This window comes from Miniopterus schreibersii, assembly GCF_964146895.1.
Source record: "Miniopterus schreibersii genome assembly, chromosome: 11".
Classification (NCBI taxonomy): domain Eukaryota; kingdom Metazoa; phylum Chordata; class Mammalia; order Chiroptera; family Miniopteridae; genus Miniopterus; species Miniopterus schreibersii.
The window spans coordinates 60,562,864-60,586,136 of NC_138111.1; the positions used below are offsets into that span (position 1 = coordinate 60,562,864).

The 23,273-nt window shown below is 36.5% G+C and overlaps 1 protein-coding gene across 1 annotated transcript in view; it reads right to left on the reverse strand.

Moving 5' to 3' along the window:
* Window positions 1-23,133, reverse strand: part of CAAP1 (caspase activity and apoptosis inhibitor 1) — a 37,519-nt gene extending 14,386 nt beyond the window's left edge. The window contains exons 1-5 of the mRNA XM_081151171.1: window positions 22,722-23,133; window positions 18,085-18,285; window positions 17,195-17,279; window positions 16,620-16,695; window positions 2,812-2,885 (exon numbers count right to left, since the gene is read on the reverse strand). Coding sequence (XP_081007297.1) covers window positions 2,812-2,885; window positions 16,620-16,695; window positions 17,195-17,279; window positions 18,085-18,285; window positions 22,722-23,003 — 718 coding nt within the window. The 5' untranslated portion in view covers window positions 23,004-23,133. The remainder of the gene's footprint in view (window positions 1-2,811; window positions 2,886-16,619; window positions 16,696-17,194; window positions 17,280-18,084; window positions 18,286-22,721) is intronic.
* Between the last annotated feature and the right edge of the window lie 140 nt (window positions 23,134-23,273).

A 23,273-nucleotide genomic window follows, 5' to 3' on the forward strand; every position in this document is an offset into this window, starting at 1 on the left:
AAATAATGTTTGCACATGGAAGGTAAATCTTCAGATATTAATCTTTTATTAAAGTGTGATAGCCAGGCCAGAAGTGGCTCAGAGGTTGAGCATTGACCTACTATCCAGGAGATCGGGGTTTGATTCCTGGTCAGGGCACATGCCCAGGTTTTGGGCTCGATCCCCAGTCAGGGGTGTGCAGGAGGCAGCCAATCAGACTCTCATCATTGATGTTTCTATCTCTCTCTCTCCCTCTCCCTTCCTCTCTCTGAAATCAATAAAGATATAGTTAATAAATATAAATAAATAAATGGACCACACTGTAAAATATCAACTCTCGTTCATTAAAAAAAAGTGATAGTAGTGTAAAATCTGATACTAATCTTTAGCAGTTTCATAAATGTGCATTCCTCAGCCAGATGAATGAAACCAGCATTAAACAAAATGTCAATTTCAACTTAAGTAACTCACAGTTAATACTTATCAATATTTGAGTATTTTAGAAGCTGAAAAAACCAAAAATGTAATTTAAATAACCTGTCAGCATCATACACCATTAATAAATAGGTCATACAGTAAGATTTATTTTATTGTGAAAGAGTAGAGAGAAAATTCAATGCTGCTTTATACTTTGGTCTAGTGAACAAAGGGTTACTATAGTAAGTAAGTGTCAATGAATTTTCTTAAACAGCCAAGCCACTAAATAAAATGACAATGCATTCACAAGGAGCATTATATTTTGTTTTTATTGAGCTCACTGTGAGCAAGAATAGCTAGCTATGCAAAAAAAGTTAGAGAAAATATTAAATCAATTTTGAAAGTTTTGCATATTAAAAACAGGCCACATTAATTCATTTAGAAAAAAGGCAATAATCTTTATTGAGCCTACCAGAATTTCTATTTCCATGCAAGTTACTTATTAGCTGGTTCAGATTTCAGCTACACAAATGTTTATCTGGAACATGCTCTACGTAATTGAATCGTCTATGTAATTTATGTTTATCCTGTTATGCAATAAAACATTTTATATTTCAACCACTTTTTTAGTTATTTTTCTTAAAGACTACTTATTTCCCTACTTCCTTTTAAAAAGCGCTGAAACTCAGTTTAACCATTTCCTACAGATTTAGTCACAACATGCGCCGTGCTGCACAATGGCGCTGCTGTGCTTTGATCTCATGCTTTCCCGCCTCTGCTTGCTGTCCCTTACTGACGACAGTGTGTTCTTGATGGTTCTGCTGCTCAGTGAGAAGAGCAGAGTGGTCTATCAAACCTCCTGTGTAAAAGCTTTGGAAGAGTGGTCTATCAAACCTCCTGTGTAAAAGCTTTGTGATATCTGGCTACTCTGAGTCCTTTTTCTCTCCCTCTCTGCCTCCATGGCTGGGTTTCAAATGACTGAAGTTACCGTAAGAAAATCAAAGCAAAACAGGCTGTTGACACTGGGAAAGGAGTTCGAAAGAGCTCCAGGTGCTTGACATGGGAGCAGGAAAACATCTTCCCTTCGAGGGCAGCACTGGCTGCCTTGTGCAATGAGGTCTCCCTTCCCTTCTCCCTAGAATTGGCCTGCCCTAGGTTTTTTCTGTCCTTTACGCAACATTCTTTTCTCCACAGATGGTCTAGTAGCATCACCTCCACACTGCCTGCTCATCGGATGCAAAGAGTAGAAACAAAGGCAGAAACAACAGCAATGCTGACCAATTATATATATAAATGGTATAAGAGCTGTAAGACTGTGACTACATTTTATAAAAATTATGTGTGCTTAGCATTATATATAGATGACAAAGAAATGTAAATGTTTATGTCTGTGGGGGTTACTCAGAAGTAGTCAGAATACAAAGATATAATTCCATCTGGCTATTTAAGAGGCTAACAAAATAGGACTTCCGATAAGCACTGGAATTCTCAAGACCATCAGAAATATTTATAAACCGCCCCCTGTACATAAGTTAGAATTACAGAATATCTAGGCTTTGTTCTCTCTATATATAAATTGAATGAATCACAAAATTAATTATCCGACTTTTTTCACTTTGTTAATTAAACATTAGTAACAAAGACCAGTTAAAAAAAAAATTCTGCCTAAATAAATTGATAACCTGCTTCTACCAGGTAAGTTCCTATAACTCAAGTTTTTGAGAATCTATTCTAAATTATTAAATATTAGTTGCTTATGTAATAACACAACCCTCTTGGCTACAACAGGTTATCACTGCTCAGAAGTAATTTTAGCAGGAAAAAGGAAAACTGTGCTTTTTGAGTAACTAATAAAAATTTATTTTACTTTCAATTTCCCCATTTAAGGTGAGAAGAAACAAACAAAAAATATACATCTACAAGATTAGCCCTACTGGTCTACTTGGCTTGAATAAATCACAAACTGCCACTTTGTGTAACTGGTAATGTCAAAAACTACTGACATAAAGCTACTGTATATAAAACAATAAATAAGGCAGAAAATAAACAAGGAAAAAAGATCTCTGCAAAAAAACGACAGAGTTATCCCTTAAGACTTATTTTTCCCCACATATAACTCAAAGCTACGTAGTTAACATATTTCTAGTATCTTAGAGCTAAGGATATATAACACAGATTGCCAGATTAACACTGGTTAAGATGACAACTTCCAGTTGGCGTCTGTAACTATACATCACAAGGCAGAACTTCTCCAGGGGCTAAAGGACTCATGAAGTAAAGGATGTATGCTTTACTCTTTGGACCTTGGGTCAAATACATTTTTCTGTCACCTATCTGTAAAATAGGGGTAAGCTGAAACACTGTGAAAATTTATTATTGGTAAATGCTATATAAAAATTAAGCAGTGATTCATACCTTGTTTTAATTCCAAACCTTCAGGTTGCTTGTTCTCTTTCACGGATGAAGAAGAATCTATACAGATGTCTTGTCTGAGGAATAAAAGTAAATAAAAACAATTTTTAAAACTATATTCAATCAAATCATATTTACAGCTCCATATCCAAGAACTAAGTTAGACACTTGGGAAGACACACTGAATTCTTCTAGGCCCCAGGGTACCATTTAGTACACTCCGGTAACTCAGAAACACGTACACAAGGGTTAGAAACAGCGGCTCTAAAGTACCACCAATTTAGGCAGTACACTTCTTTGTAAAATCAAGAGACAAACCTGAAAGGAACATGGAGATCTTTTTTTTCTCCCTTCTAATACCCTGCACAGTAGCTAATGGCAGAAATGAGTCACAGATGAATCCAATAATTTTTCAAGTTCAACTGCTAAATTTAATGGGCACTTTGGAATTCAAATTATTTTATATTCAGCTAACTTCGTATCTCAAATGCTTTGATGTCTACAGTACATGGGAAATACATATTTTATATGTAATATTCATATATAATCAAAGTAAATAGATTAAATGTAAGATCATGCCCTAAAAAAAGTCTTGATTCACCATGTTCTGCAACAGCTGCAAACTAAACTAATGCTCTTTCTTAGAGGGCATTATACCATCTTACTACTGATACTACAAGTAGTTTTCAGCAAAAGTCACATTAATTTCAAATACTCAAAATGACTATTTTCTTTAAAATAACTATCCATTATTTCCTGAAAATCTTTATATATACCCTGAAACTAACATACTAAAAGTATTTAGGAAAGTTTCCTACTCACAAAACTATTTCTATCCACTTAACAGCAACAAATTCCTTAAATAACCAAAAGATAAAGACATAACCATTTCTTTGAGAATTTTCAATATTCTTTCCAGTCAACATAATTGGAAGTTCCATGTTTGTTCCATATAACACTCTAATAAATACAAGCACAAACCCAAACAGAGACTACAAAATAATTTGGATTTGGCATTAATTATACCAAAGAGATTTATAGCTGAGATAGCTCTGTTTTGTGCATTTCTTCCTGTCTAATGTCACCTACTTGCTTTTATTCTTTCACCGGAATGAGGACTGGCAGATCCTAAGGGGGATATCAGTAATGCTCCTTGGCAACCCAGGGCAGAGTGAATGCCATATACAACATCAAGAGCTTTCCAAGGAATACAGCTAAAATGTGCTACTTCAAGCCTTATAGTCAAATCAGATTTTCCCTACTGGAAACATTAATCTAAGTGTCCTCCTTTAAGAGAAAATGTGTGTTTGCTCTTACGCATCCTTGATGGACATTGAATTCTTCTAAACATAAACAACCGAATTTACAAAAAGTGATTTGCACAAATATATAATGTAACATCACCATTAAAAAAGGACTATGAGCATATGAGCACATGAAATACACTAGGAAGGACACGTCCCCCAAGCAACATTCTAGCTGAGAATGTACAACCTGTACCATGGGGAACCATCAAACCCCAAATGTAAATGAGTAATGTTCTGATGAAAGGGGGAGGAGTGGTTAAATACCCGCATTCTAAAGAGATAAGGAGAGGCTGTGGAAACACTCCTGGATAAAGAGGCTAAGGAGCCACGATGTTTAAATGTTATGTTTGACCTGAGACCACTGAACTGGAGGGAGAAAAACACTGCAGATGACAAACTGAAATGCCACTGGCAGACTGGGTAGAAGTATTTACCAATGTTAAGTTATTAAAGTTGAATTTACTGAAGTTACACTGTATTGTAGTTATATAAAAGAGATTATCACTATCCTTAGGAAAAGCACATTGCAGTATTTAGGGATACAGTGTCTTGATGTTAGTAACTCAGCCTCAAATATTTCAGGAAAACACACACGTATATAAAGAGAGGGTGTGCAAATGGGATAAAATGTTAATGATAGGTAAATCCAGGTAAAGGGTATACGGATGTTTCTTGTACTATTATTCTTGTGAAATCTTAATAAAACTGAAATTATTTCCAAACAAAAAATTTTAATAATGCAGCAAAATGCATTATTTTATGCATTATTTTATTTTCTCTGTGAAAGCCCCTTGGATTCCCTTCAAATAAAACTAGATCCCTCTATAAAAACTATCTGCTTTCACAAACAATTTGTTTTAGTGCCTAAAGTGAACGTTTATAATGTTCTGTTTTATCTTAAGGCTGTTGAAGAAACTCAAGAAAATTTCAGACAGTAGGTATAGTACACCACCTTGTGTCTAAAAAGTGAACAGATAATGATTGTACATCAGTAATATCTGAAGTTGAAAAAATTTCAGAAAATAGTTTAGAATTATAAAATCTAGTTAATTTTTCCAAGATGCAGACTTTGAAACTAAAATTATCATATACTACATTCAGAGTTCTCTAAAACAATTTAAAGATCTTCATCAAAGAGCATGAAAGGCAAGATATATACAAAAAAGAAAATGTCTTAAAGTGTAAGAAAACTACACGTACATATTAAGTCTTTTCTGTAGTCCTATGAAAATTTTTAAAAAATCTACCTCCAGCCCGGCCGGGCGTGGCTCAGTGGTTGAGCGTCGACCTGGGATCCAGGCGATTAGGGTTTGATCCCCGGTCAGGGCACATGCCGGGGTTGCGGGCTCGATCAATGACTCTCTCATCATTGATGTTTCTGTCTCTCTCTCTCCCTCTCCCTTCCTCTCTCTGAAATCAATAAAGATATATTTTTTAAAAAAAAAAATCTACCTACAGATGATAAGAAAAACTAGGTGTCAGAGTTAGGAAAACAAACAAACAAACAAACAAAATATATATATAAATGGTATTTAGATATTTCTATTAAACAGTTTAAAACTATATAAGAATTTTATAACAACTGGAGAGAGAGAGAGAGAAAGGGGGGAAGGAGGGAACACTATTAAATCTGGTTTGGGATAAGAATCTTGCAATGATTTTTAGTACTTCTTTCCATTAAGAAAAAAAAAATCAATCTCCTTTTTTATTTTTCTAATGCCCTTCTCCCATCTGCAATGCACCTTCTTAAAGCAACTTAATTTACCATCTTGGCTTTGAATTATAAGAGAGTCATACCCATCTCTGAGACTTAAGTGCTTAAACGAGTATCTGCTCAAATTTCTTTCTTTCACCCCAAATACAGTTCCACTCTCGATCCTTTCTATGACTCAATGAATTTGTTTTTAAAATCAGAATAATTTAGCATGGAGACCTGCAGAACGTAAGAACAACCACACGTGTGAATTATTAAAGGTTTAAAATATATTTCTAAACAGAAAAAGAAAGTCAATTTCTTGTCCAAATGAAAAATACTGGGAGGAGACCTCAGCAGAAGATAAAGAAACAGGACCAAATCAGCCAGGTCCTTCCCATTTTAGCAAGTCAGCTGGCAAAGGGTCGGGGAAACTGGCATAACCAAAGGTATGACCCAATAATTAACTTCCAGGTATTTACGCTACATATAATCACAGAAGAACAAGATTACTTATATACAGAGATATTCATACGACTTTTAGTAACAAAAGATAGTAAACAACTTCAATGTCTCCTGATAAGCCGTTTATGTTCTGCTATATCCAACAATGGAACAGGTGGCATTCAGGTATATAGGAAGCCTTATAGGTACCAGGTAGAACAAAATCCAAGACAAGACACAGTGCTATACGGAACAGAGTTAAACGGATAAAGGTAGGGAGCAGTCTGCACAGAACACTACCACTTGTGGAAAAGAAACACACATCCACGTGTATTTGTAAATGTATGGAACAGCTCTGGGAGGGTGCAGGGATGCCGGTTCCCTGTGGCTGCCTATCCGGGAGGAGGAACAGGGAAGAGAGAAACTTGTTCTACTATATATTTTAAAAATGTTATACTGTGTTTATGCATTTACCATTCAAATAAGTTAGCTGTTAATAACAGGCACTAGATAAATGCCAATGCGGAAAAATGTCCTTATTTCCTGGAAATTCTAAAATAAATATTTAGACTCAAAATATCTACAACTCACCTTACAATACTTCAAGAAAACAAGAGAAGCAGATATGAAAAACTGTAGTAACTGTGCCAGGGTTTCATTTCACTAGTCTACTTTTCTATACACTTGACACTTTCATAACAAAAAGAAAAATACAGCTAAATCCCTATTATCTTAGATAAGTAATGTCATTTACCCGAAAGTTTTTTTTATTAACTAAGTAAAACACTTAAAAATTACACATACAGGTTAAGCATTCCAGGTTAACACAGAACAGAAGTGTACCTTCATTTATCAATCTTCTAAGTCCACAGCCTTTCCTTTAATATCAATCCATGGAAAAGAGTTCAGTCTCAACCTACTCACATAAATCATTTCTAGTTTTGGCTTATTTAAATTCCAAAAATATGAGCTCAAAAAAGTAACCCTTTATATTTTATACAATGCCCCCCCCCCCCCCCCGTTTTATTATTGTTGTCCCACAGCTATGACAACTTTTTAGCAACTCCTCCTGGAGTTTTTTCAGAGCACTCAACTTAACTACTCTTTTCATATCGATACTTCATCCGTTTATACATTTACCTAAATTAGGCAACTAAGATAACTGAACTGGAAACAAACACGAGTGACTTGGTAAGCAAACAGTTCAAACGGTGGGAGAAGTACACAGGAGTATTAGAGAACAGTCATTAACAAGTTTAGTGCACTGTGAACATTTTTCAAATGAAATAAAGCAATTAATACAATGAACCAGGTTAGTGATTAAGAAGAATTTAAAATTTTAAAACAGTGATGAAGGAATAGCAGAAAAAAAGGAAAATACCAGCTAACATCTAACCCAGTGCTTGAACAGCAGGGTGAAGCAGTAAACTGACAGAAAAATGACAACAGAGTTTCAAAATTAGGTTTCTGTAATATAAAGAATACAAACTGTGTGTGTGTGTGTGTGTGTACAGTTAAAAACAATGCTTCCTAAGTCCCTCTAAGTTCCCCCACAGGGAACACAGTTGCAGTTCATATGAAGATCCCGTCTAAAACTTGAGAAGGTCCCTCCCTCCCATTCTAAGGAATGTTCTGGAGATTCTGAAGAGGTGCCTGTCTAACGTTTAAAGTCACTAGGTCAAGATCTGCTTGAACGTTATCGATTTGGGAGAAGCTGGGATGATGGAATGAGAAGGGACATAGTGGGTGATAGGTATGCAAGGGTTCATTGTACAATGAGAATTTCCATAATAGAATTAAACTAACAAACAAATGATTACAAAACACCATGAATTCCAGAGTGGGTTATGAGTTGGGTGAATGACAGGTATTTTCTGAAGTGTATCATTCCCAGCAAGCCCAGGTCTTGGGTCTACCTGAGGCCTATTTTCGTATCCATTGATAAAAATGCTTACTTATGTACTATAGACTTATGCTACCCATTAATTCAATTTTCCAGAGCACAATACATTTTATTCAAATACTTTATTCCACTGAAGTTTAATAATAGCAGTTTGTGGAGGATCCTTTGATTCCAAAATTCAAGTTCTATTGACACTTACTGAGAGTTTAGCATTTGGCTGAATGCCATCGCCCCTCTGAAAGTTACTTACAGTTATATATTCAAGTAATTAATATATGTTACTTGTTGAAACCAATCAAATTCTTAGTACTCTAACCACAGCTGAGCCAAACCCCCTGGAACAGCTCTAATTCATCCAAGAGGACATGGATGCTTCATCCTTATTAAAACAAAAGGTGGTAGGCAGCCGTGTCATGACAGCTCAGTTGAGAACCAATGCAGCTGTTCATCACTGGCTTTTTAATAAACTAACAAACAGCATCAGAGCTCTACCATGTATCACTGCCAAGGTCAGCAATCGAATAGTGGTCATCAACCCAAATTCTAGTTGTTGCTCTCATTCAGACAACTGATCAAGCCAGAGGAGTAGCCCACTATTTCCAAGTATAAACATCTTAATACAAGAAAGAACTATGCTGTTCTTTCATTCTAACATCTCTAAAGTACATAAACTGACTATAAACTACAGTAAACAGAAGCTACTAATTTTAAAGGGTGGAATAATTTGTAGGCCATTTAAGAAATATAATTATTACAATGTATTTATCTAGTATATTGTAACTAATAACCAGCACACTGTTAAGTAGTAACTTGTTCTAAATGACATCAACTTGCTCTTTTCAACACCTTATATTTTAAGAATACTCCTGCATGCCATTTTAAACAAAAGTGCTGACATTTCAGACTTACAAAACAGGTAAGTAAATGGAGATTTAAAAATAATTCCTACCAAAAATAATCATTTACTTTACAAAACAATTCCTTGTGAATTTTACTTGCTATTTAAATATTCTAGTGAACATAAAATGGTTCAATTTGTATGTGTTATTTAAAATCTCTGAGACCTATTTAGGAATATCTTATTGTTTTTAAACTTAATCATCCAAAATTGGAATTGGATGATACCTATTTTAGAACATATTCATCCTCTAAGAAAGTAGCAGTGACTAGAAACAATAGTTCCAGGCCACTCACAGAGAACCTGCTTTGCAGTGTAACCTTATTTTGAGAACCGGATTTTTAAATTTCTTTATCTTCTGGAACTGTGATATTATCTCAACATTGCTTATTATCTGTTGGGAAATACAGCTTCATTTCTACTGACATCTCCCTCAATATCACTTACTAAAAGTGTATTAATTTAAAATTCATAAAAAGTTATTACAGCAATTCTAAAATATTGCTAAGATTTCCCTAAAGTGTTTGAATTTTTATTCTTTATACATAAAACCTCAATCCCTATTATCTTATTGCACTATTCAAGACTTAAATTTCATTATAAACATATTCCTTGGAGCATAATCACCTCGCATTATAGGCCAAGCTAATACCTGTTCTCATTTTTAGTGCTATTTTAGCTACAATAAAGCTTCTTTTCCAGCACATCTACAAATGGAGATAGCACCCTAATTCCAGGCCTCCGTATCACTTTACTTACTTAAAATTGTTATTTTTGTTAAGCAACTGTCGTAATCTGTAACATTTGCAAATCTTGTCACAATACCTAACAGTTTTAAAATACTACAAAGTCACAGATGTTAAAGATTTTAGCATATCTATACATTGTTTTATAAACTTACGCATTAGCTTACTGTAGGTGAACTAGAGTGACAATTCCATCCCTCACCATTTTTAAAATGAAAATATTTAGAAACTATGGAAAATATATCTTCATAGTTCCTAAATCACATTCCTATAAAAATTATGTTAATACTCATTAATTTCAAGTTTCAAAGCAGCATACTGTCAAAAATTTCTTGTAACTACCATTTTCTTATTATTTTAAATAGTAAACAACTATTGCAACATAAAATAACAGTAAACAAATAATCTTTTAAACAGCAGTAGAGATCAAAAGAGCCTGGGAAGGAAAAGATACATCTGAAATCTAACAGAGGATAAATATAACCAACATATATAAAGTTGGCAATGTGAGAATATAAAGCTGTAAAAATGAAATTTCTTTTTACTTATTCATAAACATTTGTGTGTACTTCTGTGCCTTAAAATCTTTAATGGTTTAGAAGAAAATTATTTTACATAGCCCTATTAAATATCATATAGATACACATACACATATGTATGTATACCTCATATTGCAAGTTGCTAATTTATGGTATCTTAGACAATTTTATTAATGTTATGTCCTTTCTGGTAAAAACTATAATAAAGAGCATAGATTAGTGATTAAAATATACTAACATTTTCATGTATTTTTATTTTTATTTATTTTTTAAATATATCTTTATTGATTTCAGAGAGAGGAAAGGAGAGAGAGAGAGATAGAAACATCAATGATGAGAGTCATTGATTGGCTGCAGCCCGCAACCCGGGCATGTGCCCTGACCGGGAATCGAACCCTGATCACCTAGATCCTAGGTCAACACTTTAACCACTGAGCCACGCCCGGCCGGGCTCATGTATTTTTAATAACACTGATTGCTTTATCTAGACCTATTTGAAATTATTTTACTCATCAAAGCTGGGATAAAAAGATAAAGGTATGTGTTTTGATTGATAAATCGTTGACAAACTGAAATAGTTGGTTCCACGGCCCAACCTCTGGCTTTTATGTATTTTCTCTTCAGTGTCTCATTGTATAGACCTTTTTTACATTAAACATTCAGACAAATGAAGAACTATGTAGCAAACTGAAACATACATGCCATACAAAAAGAGTAGCTACACTGACCTCCAACTAACTTTTTGCTCTCCTAGGAAAAGTTGCCTGATCTGAATTTTCAAGCAACTCAGAAATCCAGATTTTGGTGTGCTGTCACTTGTTTTCAATTGTTGACAACCACCTGAAAAATTTTTACATATTTAGATCAAATGAAACATCCTGATGGCTCTAAGCAAACTATCAGTAACTTTGGCTTATTTCTAGGTTTTAATTAAGTACCTTACATTAGTTTTCTATTGCAGTATGACAAATTACCACAAGTTTGGTGGCTTAAAATAAGTCTCAGGGCACTAGAATCAAGATGTAGGCAGTGCTGCGTTCCTCTGGAGGACGTGGAGGAGATTGCATATCCTGGTCTTTTTCAGCTCCTAGGAGGCCACCTGCATTCCTTAGCTTGTAATTCCTGTCCCACCTTGGAAGTACATCACTTCAACCTCTGCTTCCAGTGTCCCTTCTCTTTCTGCCTTTGTCCCTCTTACCTCCCTCTTGTAAGGATTCTTGTGATTATACTGGTCCCGCCTGGATAATCCAGGATAATCTTCCCATCTCAAGATCCTTGATTGAATCACATCAGCAAAGTCCCTTTTCCCACGTAAATTAACATATTCTTCCGTTCTGGAGATTAGGACATCTGTGGGAAGGTCAGTGTTCTACCTGCCATATAAGTGTTCTAGGTTTTGTTTGTTTTTTTGGGTTTTTTTGGTAGATTCTTGAGATTTTTTTTACATAGGTGATTATGTGCCATGGTCTGAATATTTGTGCCCCCTACAAAGTTTGTATGTTGCAATCCTGTACCTCAAAGGCAATGGTGTTAGTAGGCGGGTCTTCTGGAACTAAATAGGTCATGTGGCTGAAGTCCTGAATGGGACTAGGACATGAACAGTAGGAACCTGACTTCAACCCTCTCATCCATCTCATGATGGATCTAACGGATACTGAGGACCTAAATGAATTAATTGATATAGACCATACTCTGAAAACACAGATTATAACTCCTAACTCGTGTGGAATATTCATATAAATTGATAGGTTTGGTCATAAAACATCAGTTAAGTCTTCAATAAAAAAGTTCAGGAATCATCCTGGTTTTGGAGCAGTAAATGTACAAATACAGGATGGATAACCTCACTACCTATATATTTTAAAACTCACCAGCTTTTAGGTTAAAGGATAATTATAAAGTAAAAACTAACAATAACCAGTTTTATGGGATACAGCTAAAGTGGTACTCAGAGGAAAGTTTTAGGATTAAATATATATTACTAATCCACAAATAATTAAAATAAACTATCCATTTCAAAAAATTAGAAAAAATATAATAAGCTTTAAAAAACAAAAGCATACAGGTAATGTCATGCTTAACTGGGAAAGGCTGAATCTTTTCTTTCTAAGCTAGAAATAAGCAAGAATATCTACGCTCACCGCTCTTGTGCAACAATGCACTGAAGTGCTAACAGGTCAATAAGGTAATAAAAAAAAAGAATGACATATAGATTAGAAAGTGTCAAAACCAAAATTAGACCAAATAAATTTGAAGATCTAATTGGCTTTATTAAGTGATTCACAAATCAGACAGAATCCCATTTAGCAAGTAGAAGGGGGCTCCAAGGGGCTGTACAAAAGGGAAGGTTTTTATAGGATCCTGCAGGGGCAAGGGCAAGGGAGCTATTAGCAAAAGAAAAGAAAGGATTATTTGTAGGCCAGGAGAAAAATGACAAGGGTTTTGTCACGCAGTCTGCACCTTCTTCCTTTTGGTGGTGGTGGTGGGATGGTGATGGTAACTGACAGGGCCCACAGGACAGGTTACCTAACCAGTGCTAGACCAGAAAACTCTGGACTGATTGATGATTACATTTCTGGTGAAGATAGAATCCAGAAGTAAATCTAGGTGTGGTATCAGGGCTTTAGCAGAAGTGATGCCAAACTGGGGCTGTGGTTTTCTTTTTTAAGAAAAGGAAAGAAGAAAACTGTCCCTATGTGCAGAACTCATAGTATCTTAGTCCACTGGGGAGTAAGAGTGGGTAGCATACGAACAACAGAAACTTACAGCTTAGTTCTGAAGGATGGAAGAGTGAAAGCAGGGGACAGTGTGGTGAGGTGAAGGCCCTCTTCCAGGCTGTAGGCTTCTTGTGTCCTCACGTGGTGGAAGGGACTCGGAGATTGGTGGGGTTTCTTTTACGAGAGCACTAGCCCCAATTTTCACATCTCTATTCACAGGTAAGGTGGCCTATAATCCCCCACACACCTTTGGGCACTGTTTATGAGATTCTGGATATTAAAGGCACGCAGAAATCAGAGAAGTAAACTGAAGACCTTTTCATACTGTCCTAGGGCCTGGACTAATTTAAATAACAGGTATAATCTGTTTGAAAATAATAACAAGTGGCATTTACTGACTGCTTTATTAACTGTAAACACATCACATGTATTGACTCAAGTAAGTAATAATTCAGTTGTGAATCCACCTTGTCATGCTGCTTTCTCAGCTGCAGATCTTTACCTAACTTTCAAATTTCTTCTTTGTTAATCTCTTCAAGTTGTCCACTTTGTGAGGGGTCAATTTAGTTAATTTGTATTTTGACAGAAAACCATCTATATGCTGGTTTCAAGTTTGGTCATACGATGCTCCATGTGGATTCTCATTATGCTTTTAAACTCACACGTCTCCTTCTTCCTGATCTTAATTAAATTGCTCTCCACTTACTTCCTTAACTCAGCGATCTTCAACCTTTTTCACCTCATGGAGCACATACACTAATTACTAAAATTCTGCAGCGCATCGGTTGAAAATTGCTGCCGTAACTAGGTCCAAGAGGAGTTTAACTATGTTCTGGTCTTCACAAAGACCAAGTTTATGGATTTATTTACCCTTTTTATTTCTGTTTTCTATTTCTTTAATTTTAATGTTTACCTTTGCTTTTCATTTTCCCAACTTTCTTTTGATTTATTATTTTTCTAATTCCTTTAAGATGTGAAATACGTCCCTGGACTAGTCACAAAGTGTTTATCTCTTATATCTAAATCTTTCCTTTAAAGTCAGCTTTGTGATAATAACAAGTCAAATGGAACACATGAACTCTAAGTGGATCCTGGATCAGAATCAACCAGTTAATTAATTAAAAGAAGCAAATATACCATAAAATATTTTTTTAGTAATTGGGGAACTTTTATATGGCAATATATTCCATGTCATTATTTGAATTTCTGTTCACTTTCTTATGAGTGATGATGGCATTGTGGCTACATAGGAGGCTGTCCTTATTTTTAGGAAGTGCATACTGAATTGTTTAAGCATGAAATGTTATGACATCTACATCATATATATATATACATACATACATATATATATATATCTTTATTGATTTCATAGAGAGGAAGGGAGAGATAGAAACGTCAATGATGAGAGAGTCATGGATCGGCTGCCTCCTGCACGCCCCCTGCTGGGGATCGAGCCTGCAACTCGGGCATGTGCCAGGACTGGGAATCTAACCCCAATTGCCTGGATCCTAGGTCAACTCTCAACCGCTGAGCCACGCCCAGCCAGGCTACAACTTATATATTTTTTTTAATTTTGTTTTTGTTAATCTTCGCCTGAGGATATTTTTTCCATTCATTTTTCAAAGAGAGTAGAAGAGAGGGAATGGGGGAAGAGAGAGAGAGAGAGAGAGAGAATCATCGATGTTAGAGACACAAACAGACTGGTTGCTTCCCACACGAGCCCCCAACCGGGGACTGAGAGTGAACCTGCAACCAAGGTACATGCTCTTACTGGGAATGGAGCCGTGCGCGACCCTTAGACGGGCAGGCTGACAGTCCAACCAATGAGCCACACCGGCCAGGGCTCTACAACTTATTTTTAAATGGTTTATGGGATGAACTGCATTTCCCTCCACTGCAAAATTCATATGTTGAAGCTCTAACCTTAATACTTCAGAAGGTGACTATTTTGGAGAGACACACTTACAGAGGTAATTAAACTAAAATGAAACATTATGGTGGGACCTAGTCCAATCTGACTGGTGTCCTTATAAGGGATTGGGACGCAGGGGGAGATACTAGGGACGCACATACATAGAGCAAACATGTGAAGAGGCAGTAAGAAGATGGCTATCTACAAGCCAAGGAGAGAGGCCTTAGAAGAAAGGAACTGTGCCACTACCTTGATCTTGAACTTCCAGCCTCTAAAACTGTGAGAAAGTAAATTTCTGTTGTTTAAGCCCCCAGTCTCTAGTATTTTGCTATAGTAGCCCTAGGAAACTAATACAAATGGCTCTGAGGGGGGAAAGGAAAAATATAAAGAGAAAGCAAAAATGGAAAATGTTAACACTGCTCAATCTAGGTGGAGGGTCTATGGATGTTCATTATATCAGCCTTTTAACTTTCATGTAAGTTTGAAGTTTTTCCAAATGAAGAAGTCTGGGTGGGAAATTTCACCAGGAAATGTGTGTGTGTGTGTCTGCGTGGGTGTGTGTAAAATTAGTTTGGTAGGGCTGCCACGGACCGTCTGGCTTAAACAACAGAAATTTATTTCTTACAGTTCTGGAGGCCAGAAGTTGTAGGATGAAATGAAATTGTCCTTTTTGGTTGATACTTGCCCTATTGCATTCTATTAGAGATAAAAAAGTAATCAAGATTTCAGGTTAACTGTGTGCTACTTATTTATGCCACTGCCTCTAGTAATCTCTTCTTATCTGTGCTACTACCTCTGCAAAGAGAGATACAAGTCAGTCTTTGGCATTTACCAAAAATTAACTGCTTTAGTCAAAAATCATCAACAGATGCTAAAGTTAGTATTGACAGAGAAGAATCATCTAGGAAAAAAAAATTAGCATGTTGTTTCTTGATTAGTGATCATCCCAAAACTTTAGGGATTATATATAAGAATAATCAAATTATCCGAACCTACAGAAGACGAACCACCTTGTCATCATACCTGTGAAATGGGGCTATTATCACCTAGCATTATACGCATGGAGAGGAATTCAGGGAAATAGTGTTCTAAGCTACTAACACAATGCCTGGTAGAGTAAGAGTAGGTACTTAGCAAACAGTGGGTACCACTAGTATTATATTCAAATTCCAAGTGAGAGATGCGACTCTGCTTCAAGCTGGTATTGCTGCTGTCCTATGTTCTGAGTAGCAGTTTAAGAAAATCACCTAGCCCGGCCGGGCGTGGCTCAGCGGTTGAGCGTCGACCTAGGATCCAGGCGATCGGGGTTTGATTTCTGGTCAGGGCACATGCCCGGGTTGCGGACTCGATCAATGACACTCTCATCATTGATGTTTCTATCTCTCTCTCCCTCTCCTTTCCTCTCTGAAATCAATAAAGATATATTTAAAAAAAAAAAAAAAAAAAGAAAATCACCTAATCCTGAGAGCAATAAACTACATCCTTATATATACACCAAAAGAACCTATCATTGCAAGTTAAGTAAATCAATCTTTTTACACTGGTGAATTACTTTATACAAATACACAGAAAAATCATCCTTCTTCAGGTAAGAAACCACCAAAGGAATAACAAAATCATTTAGAAATGAAGATGAAAAATTTTTAACTTACTGACTGACTAAATCAGATCCCTTCTTAGGGCCATCATCTGCCTCCTCTTCCATATCGGAGTCTGCACCATTGTCACCTTATAAATGAAACAAACTATTGAAAGCATGCTCATAAAATGTCACAACCATTTAATTTTCATCCTTACATAAAAAGTGTCACCTTTAAACATGATGCAGATGAAAGAACTTTAAAGTTTATAGGAAACTAAGAGTAATGAGAATACAGAGCAGAAAATAAAATTATTTTAGAAGAAGTCTTTGCTTTCTCAAAAATTCATTTTATAGCATTTTGGTTAACATTTTTTACTTCATTTTATTACTGTGTACAAACGTATGCTCTTACCTATACTCTTGAGATGGAAAAACCATACATACATCAAAAAATATCTACACTTAAATGTTATTCTGACATGGAAACTATATTTCTCTGTACAAACAGAAGTAAAAATACTGTTCAGTGATTACCCAATAATGAAATTAAAGTAATATTCAAGGAAGAAAAAGAATACCTCAGGGTTTATTCTGAATATAGTATTAACTAAAAAGTTATCAGAATGTGGAAATATGTATTCTTACCCTCAAGAATCTTCAAGATTTTTTTTTCAGACAGGAGCTCTAACTGTTCTTGGCATAGTTTTTTAATTTCTTCTATTGAACAGTTCTAAAGAAAATGACATTTTTAAGAATGCATTTATGTAATATAATGCCAATGTAAACTAGAAAAGAGCTATCACAAAAAAAGCCCAGTTAGCAAAATCTCACAAATTTAAAGCCACATAAATCCTTTCATGGGATGAAATCTGTAAACCTGCCAGTTAACATGTGAACATTATAATTTATAAGATTTGATGAGAATTCACAGTCATGTTTATCATTAAAGAACAAACTAAAGAGTAAGTCGGGAGCCCAGATATTCTCAACAGCATCCTATTTCTGTTAGGTAATTCCTCTAAAGGTTTAAATATTCAAATCCTGGATCAATGTATCTTAGATATATGATTTTGGGCCCAATTTGTCCAACCCCTATTTCCATAACTCCATTAGAATAACATGTATTTCCCTGAATAATTTTCAGAAATAAAAACAAGAAAGCATTGGTAAATGTAATGAAATATGAGCCACTACCAAATATCGTTGTATATTGTTACACAGCAGTATATTATTTCTTAAAGCACCAGAACGAATCATCACACCTCTAATTTAATTACTAACATTGCCTGCATTTAATAGAATGACTTCCAGAAGGTCAATAAATTCCTTACCTAAATACAGTCAATTCCATTTTTTTTCTTGGCAAATTTTTACACATACAAAGCCATTTATGGCTCTCCAAAATCCCTTTTTTATATGTTTTCAAGTAGTTTATATCTAATTATAATTTGCATTAAGTAAACTGATTGCTACAAAAAAGGTTTTTGTATATTTCTTTCTATGTGCATAGTCTGATAATGTATGTAATGAAGTACCTTTAACACATCAGGAAGCATCTTCTGTAATTTCTTCTCTCCTATGATACAGAAACACTGTTGAAGCATTTCTTTTTTGTCTGATATGTAGAAACTAACTGGTTTTAATGACACAGTCAGGTCCAGACCACCTTCTTCAAGGTCACTGTGCTCTGCCAGGAATAATTCTTTTTCCAAAGTTGGTAAAAGATATTTCGTTTCCTAAAATTAAAGGAGATAAAGAACCATTGACTAATACTACTTAAAGTGTATGGAATATGTATATAATGCCATAAATTTTCATTTAACAAATTCTTCTTCATGAAATATTTCCAAATTCTTGGTTTACATAGATTATCTAAAACCACAGAAAAGAATATTTAATTGCTCAGTATTATCTGAACTTACTGTCCACACCGCAATTAACTCAAATTTACACTGTGAAAAGATAATACCTTAGGACACACAAAATATACTCACTATTGAACAACTTCCTAACAATTTTAGTCTTTTAAAGAATTAGAATATTCCTCTAGCTGGTCATTCACCCAAAAGTTTTATGTATGTCTTGTCATTCTTCTTTTTTTTTTTTTTTAAATTCATATAAAAATGGGATAGCAGCAAAAATATTACAAATCACAAATATTGTACAATAACGTATTAATGATTACCTGGAACTATTATCACTTTTAAAACTGTTATATAATTTAGTCATAGTCAAAGCAGCCAAGTAATTTAAGACATTTATGCCAATTTTACCACCTGGCTCCCAAATCTATTCAGTCTCTCCAAATCTATTGTCATAATCCTGGTCCAAGGTACCATTATCTTTTGCCCAGATTACTTTAATAGCCACATAAGTGTACTTGCTGCATCTAATCTGAGGTCTCTCCAATCTGTTTTGAATAATGTGACCAGAATGGATTTTATAAAATGTACATAATACTAATCTTTCCTATTTATAACCTTTGAATGACTTCCTACTGCTTTTAGGGTAATATGGCCTATCTGGCCCTTCATGGTCATTCTTTGCGTTTCAAATACAATGACCTTCTTTGAATTACTCGAATATAACCTGTTCTCCCTTCAACTCATACAGGCAGGACTTTTGTATATACTGTTCTTCTGCCTAGAACAGTCTCCCCCCACACCCCATTTCCCATACCACCCACGCTATCTTCCCAAGATCAACAAATTCAGGTACCAATTCAAATGTCGTTTTTTCTGGAAATCCAAACTATACAGCTCAGGTAGATTTCTTTGTTATATTTTCTAATGAAATTGTTTAAAAAGCGGGTTTTTAAAAAGCCAATTTTAAAGGGTACTATAATTAGGCTGATAAAGTATAAGGAGGTCAACTCTCGTTCTAATGGCTCACAAAGTAATTCCAATGTTAGTAAGAATGTAGAGAAACCAGAAGCCTCAAGCACTGTTAGGAATATAAAATGATGCAGCCACTTTGTAAAACAGTTTGACAGTTTCATTCCTAGATATATATCCAAGATAAATGTAACCATATGTTTGAACAAAAATGTGTACACAAATGTCCACAGCAGCATTATTCATAATAGCCAAAAGGTGGAAGCAATCCAAATGTCCATCAAGTGACAAATGAAAAAACCAAACATGGTATTATTCAGCCATAAAAAGGAAATACTGATATGAACAAAGTTCACAAAACATGCATGAACTTAGAAAAAACATGCTAAGTGAAAGAAGCCAGTCACAAAAGACCACATACTACATGATTCTATTCATTATAGTATGTCCAGAAGAGGGAAATCAATAAATCTATAGAAATAGGAAGCAGACTAGTTGTTGCCTAGGGAGGCAACAAGGAGAGGGTGCATCTTAGAAATAGCTAAAAAGTACATAGGGGGTTTTTTTTGGGGGGGGGAGGGTGAAAAAAAAATTTCAAATTAACTGTAGTGACTCACAACTCTGTGAATATGCTCAGAACAACAGAATTGTATACTTTAGGCAGGTGAATTATATGATATGTGAATATTTCTATAAAGCTGGTTACAAATAAATAAATAAATAAATAGGAACTCCATACACAACAAATATAATGGCACTCTTTGAATTCTGAGATGTTATCTATATGCCTAATATGTAATTTCTTTTTTTCCTCACAAATACACTTCTCACTAGAAATAGAATTTAGTTCTGCATGCAAATATTTACAGCTTAGCATTATTGGTCTGAGCACCATGATACAGAGTACTAAAGATATGGAAACTATTTAAGAATGGTGATCTCCAAAACTGAATCTAGAACAGGTGGGAAAACTGAATAGTCAGATCTATAACTATCAGAGAATTTGGAAAAATTCTTTTTTTTTAAGAGGAAAAACAAAAACAAAAACAAAAAATACCAGACCCAGACAGATGTATGCTGTATGGTTCAATGGTCAACTGAGGAAAAATCTTGGGGGGGAAAAAAGATATAAACTTTTCTAGAATACACCAATAAATAAACAAATAAATAAATAAATAAATAAATAAAAAGCAAAGATTCCCAACTCAATCCATGAGGCTACCAGAATTTTTATACCAAACCCAGAGACAATAAATACAAAAATAAAACCCACAGGATGCTTTATCTTAGTAACATAAACTGATTTAAAAGTACAAATAATGAATTCCAGCCAAGTACAACCAAACCAACAAGCCAAATAGGATCTATCTCAAGACTGCAAGGATAGTTCAATATGAGTTACTCATCAATAAAACTACATTATCTGATTACTGGAGAAAAACTATGAGGTCATCTCAACAGAATGCCATAAAAGCATCTGATAAAACTCTATAACCCTCAGACAACTAGGTTAGTGAAGAAAATGTCCTTAACCTGATCAATCGTATCTTTCAAAACCTACAACAAATATACTTATTGGCAGGACATTACAAATGTTCCCACTGAAAAGAGGACTGAGTTGAGAATGCCTGCTATCACTGCTTTTGTTGAACATTACACAAAAAGTATTAGATAACGCAAAAAACAAAACACCAAAAATGGGAAATACAGGAGCGGGCAAAAGTAGGTTTACAGTTGTGAGTAGTGAAACAGTTTATTCTTGTATTATTTATTTGTATTACAACTGTAAGCCTACTTTCGCCCACCCCTGAACAGTGCTGAAAAAGAGGAAACAAAACTCACTGTTAGCAGAAATTTTTCTGTGAGTCAATTTTAAACCAATAGTGGGGCTAGATCCAAGAAAATACATAAAAATAACGGTCTTCTCTGCTTCCACAACTCCCAATTTAAAGATGTAATATTAAAAAGTGCAGAATAGTTTTATAATCTTGGATTAGAAAAGACCTTTCTAAAAAACACACGATCCAAAAGTCACAGGAAATTAACATTAGTCTTGACCACAACGGAATCAAAAGCTTCGGTACACCATGGCCAAAGTTGTAGAAACACTTGCAATATACCTTACACAAAGCATTAGAATCAAGCCTTTCTGAAGAGAGATTCGTAACTTATCAGTAAAAAGTTGAAAACAACCAAAGGAATGTCCAATTTATAAAGGAACCAAACGACAAAAAAATATATATATCTAAATGCTAATCTCACGATCAATCAGGAAAATATAAATTAAAACATATGCAACAATAATTTCACCCATTAAGCTAACAAAATTTTTAAAAATGGATGTAGTGCAAATTTGAAGAGATGGGTATTTTTATATACTGTTTGGTTCATAAACCAGCACGGCTGTTTTGGGAACCATTTGGTCAATTACGTGACCCAGCAATAAACACTGACCCAGCAATTGCACTTACGATGCTTGTACATGATACAGGTACAAGGGTGTTCACTTTACTATCATCTCTGCAACAGCAAAAAAACGGGGCACCTAACTAATTCATCAATGAAGATGCGTACAATGAAATATCCAGTCATGAAAAAGTCAGGTATTGCATAAATAAAGGCTCCTCGTCCCAGCCATGCAGCCGTATTATCCAATTCACTGGGGACAATGCCACGGCGAGTCTTACGTGTGGAAACTGCACACACACCTCTCGTAAGAACTAAGGGCGAGGCTATCAGACTATCACTGGCGGGGAAGCTTAAAGGGAGGCCGCCTCGCTTTTCCTTCTATTTCTGTGTTGTATATCTGTAAGTATGTATTTATGCACGTTTTATAATATACTATAAGCAAACGATTTTTTTAAAAAAACACGGTATCTTGGCAGGTCATGAAACATAAAGAACTTTTCTCTTATATAGTCAGACACTGGATACACATCTAGGCGTGACAGACTGTGGCTGCGGGTGAACTTCCCTAAGCTCTCTGACTCTGTGTTCTCATCTTGGAACGTGGAGTTAATCATAACTGCAAAAGGTGGAGATGTAGGGAGAAGTAAAGCGTGGTTTGCAAGGGCAGTAAAGGCCGGCTTCCTCCTCATATTTTTTAGGCAGACTGAGGAGACCACAGCAGTGGAGGGAGCCTGTTACCAGCAAACCCAGGAACCTGAAGCCTAAAGCAGGGGAGTGTGGGGTTCACCGGGACTAGGCACGTGCACCGCGAGCACGGGCGGAATCTGGGTTTCCAGCGCCACCAGCGGGCCCGGCGCCCCTCCCGGTCGCCGCCCGCATCCTTCGGAAACCGCGGCGGCGGGAGGGCAGCGGGGCGGGCGCGCACGCACCTGCGGCACCGAGCCCGAGACGCTGGAGGACGAGTCCGTGCTCCTCCGCTTCCGGCGCTCGCCGCGCTCCCCGCCGCTGCCCGCGCTCGCGACGCTGCCGGTGAGGCTGGCGTTCCCGCAGCAGGTGACGCTGCCGCAGCCGCTGGCGCTCCCGCAGCCGCTGGTGCTGCCGCTGCCGCTGCTGGCCAAGGTGGCCACCAGGTCCGGCGTCGCGAACGCCGCGGCCGCCTCCTGCCCGCTCCTTTTGCGCCGCTTTTCCCGGGAAGACTTCTTCCCCGTCATGATCCCCGCGCTGTGACCATCGGGATGCGGAGAAAGCCCGCCGTCTCGGGAGCGCCCGGACCCTCCCGCCGGCGGCCGGCGGGCGCTCGCGTCGCACTTTGGCGTCACTTCCGGCCTCGGCGCGACGCCGCGGGGCGCTTCCGGGGGCGGTGCCGGAACTAAGCGCCGCCGCCCGCCGCGCAGGTGAGTGGGTCGGCGACGGGTTGGCCAGGTGAGTACTGGGCGTTCTGTGCGTGTCTTAACCTCTGCAGCGGCCGGATGAGGGAAACT